Source organism: Procambarus clarkii, chromosome 44, assembly GCF_040958095.1.
Source record: "Procambarus clarkii isolate CNS0578487 chromosome 44, FALCON_Pclarkii_2.0, whole genome shotgun sequence".
Classification (NCBI taxonomy): domain Eukaryota; kingdom Metazoa; phylum Arthropoda; class Malacostraca; order Decapoda; family Cambaridae; genus Procambarus; species Procambarus clarkii.
This window is the reverse complement of record NC_091193.1, coordinates 37,732,422-37,738,813: the sequence shown is the minus strand read 5'-3', so window position 1 is coordinate 37,738,813 and position 6,392 is coordinate 37,732,422. Positions and strand designations below refer to the sequence as shown.

Below are 6,392 nucleotides of genomic sequence, written 5' to 3'. Positions count from 1 at the left end.
GGCTGTGAGGTAGTGGCTGTGAGGTAGTGGCTGTGAGGTAGTGACTGTGAGGTAGTGACTGTGAGGTAGTGACTGTGAGGTAGTGACTGTGAGGTAGTGACTGTGAGGTAGTGACTGTGAGGTAGTGGCTGTGAGGTAGTGGCTGTGAGGTAGTGACTGTGAGGTAGTGGCTGTGAGGTAGTGGCTGTGAGGTAGTGACTGTGAGGTAGTGACTGTGAGGTAGTGACTGTGAGGTAGTGACTGTGAGGTAGTGACTGTGAGGTAGTGGCTGTGAGGTAGTAGTAGTAGGGTGTAAGCGCCACAGGTCCCCATTTTTTTTTTTTGCCAGAGGACCCCTGTAGGGTGTAAGCGCCACAGGTCCCCATTTTTTTTTTTTGCCAGAGGACCCCTGTGGGGTGTAAGCGCCACAGGTCCCCATTTTTTTTTCAGGTCAAATATCCCCTGTGCGCCCCAAGGGTTTCAGGTAATTTAGAAAATCCCCTGTGCGCCCCAAGGGTTTCAGGTAAATTTAGAAATTCGTGTGTAGCGCTTGGGGGTTTTCAGGTAAATTTTGTCAGTCGCAGATTTTAGAAGTAAGGATTTCTTATGAGAAAAATAATTTCCGAGACTTAGAAGTTTGTTAAAGCCTTATGGGAGAAATTCAAATAACGTGTGTAGCATGTCAGGGTTTTCAGGTAAATTTTGTGTCACAGATTTTAGAAGTATGGAATTCTTATGAGAAAAATAATTTCCGAGACTTAGAAGTTTGTTAAGGCCTTATAGGAGAAATTCAAATAACGTGTGTAGCACTTTAGGGCTTCCAGGAGAACTCTACGGACATATTTTACATGTTTTCAACTTACAAAATCGTCTATGTAAGCTTTAGTTATTCATATAAATTTAGAAAATCACCTGTGTAAGTCATGGTTTTCAGGGTTTCGTACATCACACCCCCCTCCCTCCCCCCTTACCTCGCAATCTCTCGCGTCACCTTTATTTACTTTGCGCCCAGCCAGCCAGTCGGCTCTTAATCTTATCTTATCTTCATAATATCTGGACCGTCCCTCCTCTCTCTCTCTCTCCTTTCATTCAGTTCAACTATTTTCCAACATCGTATGTTTGCTCCTTTTCATTAAGCAAGTCAGTATGTTTGCTCCTTTTCATTAAGCAAGTCAGTTTTACACAAATAAATCATGTTAGTAAGCAAGTTCTAGCTCACGTTCCCCACCTTAGTCCCCTGTCGTATAATGAATACTATCATTCCAATCCCTCTAAAATTTAAAAATAATCATATTTCAAATGTAGTTCAATACAGTAATTAGTTACCAAGCTCCAGCTCTTGTCCTCCGCCTTAGCTCTCTCTCGTATCTTCGTTAGTATCAGTCCAATTTCCCTGAAATTTCTACCCTCTGTATTTCAGACATAGTTTAGTAAATGCAAACAATTATCAAACTCTAGCTCTTGTCCCCAGCTTAGTTCATTTGTACAAAATCATTAGTAACAGTCCAAATTTCCCTGAAATTTCTACCCTCTGTATTTCAGACATAGTTTAGTAAATGCAAACAATTATCAAACTCTAGCTCTTGTCCCCAGCTTAGTTCATTTGTACAAAATCATTAGTAACAGTCCAAATTCCCTGAGATTTTTAGCCTCTGTATTTCAGACACCGTAAATAAGATCAAAACAGTTACCAAGCTCCAGCTCTTGTCCTCCGCCTTAGCTCTCTCTCGTATCTTCGTTAGTATCAGTCCAATTTCCCTGAAATTTCTACCCTCTGTATTTCAGACACCGTAAATAAGATCAAAATAGTTATCGAGCTCCAGCTCTCGTCCCTGCCTTAATTCTCTTTCGTATCTTTGTAAATAACCCATCAATTTCCCTAAAATTAAAATCAGACATACTTCAAAGTTAGTAAATAAGATCAAGTCAGTTACTGAGCTCCAGCTCTCGTCCCCCACCCTCTTCCACCCTCAAGTCTTTGTAAATAACCCATCAATTTCCCCGAAATTTTTACCCTCTGTGTTTCAGACATAGTAAATATGATGAAAACAATTATAAAACTCTAGCTCTTGTCCTCTGTCCAAGTTCACTCCTGTAAATTCATTACTATCAATCCAAATCCCCCTGAGATTTAAACACCCAACTACATTTTCAGACATAGTAAATAAAAACCAGTTCAGTTATCAAGTTACAACTCTTGTGCCCCAGCTTAGTTCATTTGTGCAAGTTCTTTATTTTCCAACTAAATCACCCTGAGATTTAAGATCACCTTATTTTCTAACGTAGTAAAATTAATCTGGACATTAGCCAAGTTTCCATTTCCTCAGCCTTAGATCATCAGACATAAATATATTCGATCAAGTCCATCTCCAGCCTAACTCTTATTCGAGTATACACATAACCCCAACCTGTGTAATTATCTTGCACCCCCTCCCACCTTCCTCCATCTCATCCAAGTCTCGTAAATTTAAATGTAGCTGTTAATTTGCGTTCTTTCCCCGTTCATAGCATATTCTCTGTAAGTTCAGATCTGTACTTAGTCTTACATATTCTCTACTTCTTTCCAATTTTATACAAGACTTAAACAACTATTACCGTCTCCTCTATCTTATTTAAACATGAGTCATATGTAAATATACCCCGACTCTTTCCATCCAATACAAGTCCTAGCTTGTTCACCGCCCAACTCACTACGCTATTTCTACTCTACATGTTATAGCATGTTTTCCGCTCATCTTGGTACCAACCCTTACAATCTCGCTCTCTCATTCCTTTACATGTCTCAGCATGTTCGCCTCGCATCTTACTACGCTGTCTACTTTACATGTTGTAGCGTGTATTACTGTGTCCCATATCTTATTTAAACATGAGTCATATGTAAATATACCCGACTCCTTCCATCCATTACAAGTCCTAGCTTGTTCACCGCCCAACTCACTACACTGTCTACTTTACATGTTGTAGCATGTTTTCCGCACATCTTGATACCATCCCTTACAATCTCTCAATCCTTTACACATCCCAACTTTCAACCCTTTCTTACAATTTTCCTCCATCCCTCCGCTACATGTTCTTACCCGTTCATTACAGTCCACTACTTATTCTCTAATCATCTCTGTACTAATTCTCAAAACTAGTTGGTTCTGTCATTTTAGTAAGTAAGTAAGTAGATCATCGTTATTAACAACGACAACAACAACAACAACAGTAACATTACTAATTCACAGTAAGTTACTACTGAGCATTTGGTAGTTATCCATTTTCAAATAAGGTCAATATAAATCATTCTAAGACATCTTCGTACAATTAAAGATACTTGCCCGTGCACTAAGTCATTACTTACAGTAGCATCTTAAGGCATTGTTTTCGTAACTCAGTTTTATTAAACATACACCTTCATTAGTCAAAGGAAAACTTTTCAAGTCATTGTATTCAATATTTCCGTTAAACTTACTACATCATGTCATTATTCGGTTTCATAATTAAGTACTTGTTTCAGTCCTCCAATGTAATAAGCAAATTATTCTATTAAGGATAAAGAAATCTTATTTAGAAGAGACATTAAGTTTATTACAACATTTAACGCATACAAGTGTTTTTAGTAGTTATACAGGTATTCAAGAAATCATAAGTGTTCTTAGTAGTTTTACAAGTGTTCAAGAAAATCATATACAGTTATTCTTAGTAGTTATACAGGTATTCATAAGTGTTCAAGAAGCAATTATATACAAGTGTTCTTAGTAGTTATACAAGTGTTCAAGAAGCAAACATATACAGTTATTCTTAGTAGTTATACAAGTGTTCAAGAAATCATAAACACTATAGTCTTATATAGAAATAAACATTTGAATTTATAAAAGAATTATAAGTAAAACATGTATTTGATTTCACACAATGAAACTCACTATCCAGCAAGTTAAAAAATCCATCACATGCACAGCATCCCCCTTCCCCTTCTCCAAAATAGATTAGTTTTTGTCCCTTAAATTCCTTTAAAACATAGAAAGCATCGCTATAAACATTATCATCACAAATCAATTCAGGCCAGGACATTAGAAGTACTTCTCTGTCATTACAATAAGTCCTAACTGCTTCTACGGCATCCATTTGTTCAACCTCCATCCACTTACTCTCACCCATATTCGAGTAATTATCTGTAGCTCGTACCACATTAGTATGTCTTATCCTAATAAGATTTTCAATAAAGGCCATACCAGAGAAAACACCAAGTACAGGATCCTGTCCTATAAATCTCATCACTGCCTCTATTTCTATCTTTTGGGGGGTATGATATCCTATTTCTGGTCTCATCTTCATTAAATTTAACGGAAAAGATGGAAAGCTCTCCTCCATATGATCAATTAAACTCCAATGTTCATCTTCTTCTGTTTTAGGGTGAATAATACTAAGCTCTTTCACAGTCTTACTATTTACCTGCTGTTGCAGTTCATCCTGGCTCATTATAGTATACACTTCTCGTTCTTCAGAACTCAACTTATTAATAAACCAGTTTGCGGCATTTGGAGAACCAATTTCATCCACAAATTTTCTTATAAAAAATTTATCCTTTAAGTTACATCCTATAGGCACTTCTTCAAATTCTGGAAATATGTATTTAAAACGGGGTTTAGGTCTAAAAGTGCAAATTATTTTATCGCCTTTAAATAACAAAGAAATTTTCTTCATCTCGGCCTTACTAGGAGTTTTCGTCAGCAACAACACTTGACAATTCTCATGTTTCTTGAGTACATCTGTAACACTCTCTTTTAAGCTAAATAAGACTATGTCGCATTTTATCATTGGAAGTTCTTCTTTCAACTTTATAAAATCATGACCGATCAGTATCATTAAAACATTTTCACTTTTGCTAATAAACTTTGCTAGAGCTGGAACAATGTTCTCATGCGTACATTTATCAGTATGTGTCATCACTTTATAAGTCCGTTTTTCAGCCAGGGGCATATTCTTCCACAAAACAGTCGAAGCTGGACTTTGCCATATAGTTTCTGACACAAGATCAGGCATGCTTCCAAACCCTGGTAGACTCTTCACATCCATCACATGGGGTAGATCTTTAAACAAAGAAAAATACAATATTTAACACAGGAACTATTAAATAATCATAATATTTCAAAACTAAAAGATATTCAATAATAAGCAAAATTATATCACAACAAATATAACGAGTACTGTAAGTACATCATACAATAATCACTTACTGTATACAGCAGCCATCGATCCGAGTATGTCTTCTCACTGCTGGACCGAGATGGGGAGTTTATGTCAAGATATATCCCGACCTAGCTTATCACATCGGAGATTGTTACGCTCCGCCCCTCTCTCTTAGCTGTAGTTTCCAAATTAGTTATATGTGTTATTTTAGATCTACTAGTTTTAACTATGACATTCTCTTCCGTTTATTAGATCCACCCTCTACTTCTTTCTTCTCTCTCCCAGTCCCCGTAACATCTTCTCCAAGAGGTATACGAACCATTAATAATTCTTTTTTATTATTCTTTAAAACATAAGCTAAATGGGCTAGTCCTGGAAAATAGTGTGTCTCCCATTCTTCTTGTTCTTCTTTACTCCATCCTATTCCGTCATTAAACCCAATACCATATGGAATAATTATACGCTGGATTAAATTATTATTTCTTGCCTGACAACAAATTTGTCTTATTGCAGATTTAAAACTCCAACGTTTAATAATATCTTTCTGTAATCCTAGATCTTCATTAGAGCTACTGTATTGAAGTCCTATAATATGAGGTTTTATTTCTGGTTCTGGAGATAAAGCAAGTACTATACCACCAGGAGTTATATTATTCTGTACCACTTCACACTCGGAAACTTTACTGTAAGGATATTTTTCCCATAACAGTTGTGCAAATCCACCGGATAAATTATGAGAATCGTAGACAAGACAGTCTCCAGGTTTTAGAATTTCATCACTAGTAAAATCAGCATCTATAATACACTTATTCAAACGCTTAAGCTTCACTTGCATGTACATAGAACAATCCATCTTGAAGTAAGACAGAAAAAGTTTCGTACCTCTTCCTATATACTCAGAAAAGTAGAGTTGACATTTAGACATTAAAAAGGGAGAAAATAAACACACAAGTTTCTATTTTGTTATTTAATGTGTAAAAAATGTACAAAGTATAAATTATTTACAGACATTATTATTCCCAATCCATCTTCTCTTCTAAATTTGTAAAACTACTACTAACACACATTGTAACATTAGTATCAACAGACGTAGTAACATTAACAGGTGTTGAATTAATTGTATCAGACAACTTAGTGTTGATAGAAGGTGAACTAGCATCAGCGGTAGCAGGCGTAGCATCATCTTCAGGTGTCCTAGCAGCATCAGTAGCATTAGTTGGGGATCCATTTTGAAGAACAGC

At 36.4% G+C, this 6,392-nt stretch overlaps 1 protein-coding gene across 1 annotated transcript; it reads right to left on the bottom strand.

Moving 5' to 3' along the window:
* Positions 1 to 3,759: 3,759 nt before the first annotated feature.
* Positions 3,760 to 5,308, bottom strand: LOC138350139 (uncharacterized). The gene is made up of 2 exons (XM_069300455.1): positions 5,199 to 5,308; positions 3,760 to 5,051 (listed from the first exon to the last, which is right to left on the bottom strand). Exons 1-2 carry the CDS (start codon positions 5,212 to 5,214, stop codon positions 3,799 to 3,801), a joined length of 1,269 nt encoding a protein of 422 aa, XP_069156556.1. The 5' UTR covers positions 5,215 to 5,308; the 3' UTR covers positions 3,760 to 3,798.
* Between the last annotated feature and the right edge of the window lie 1,084 nt (positions 5,309 to 6,392).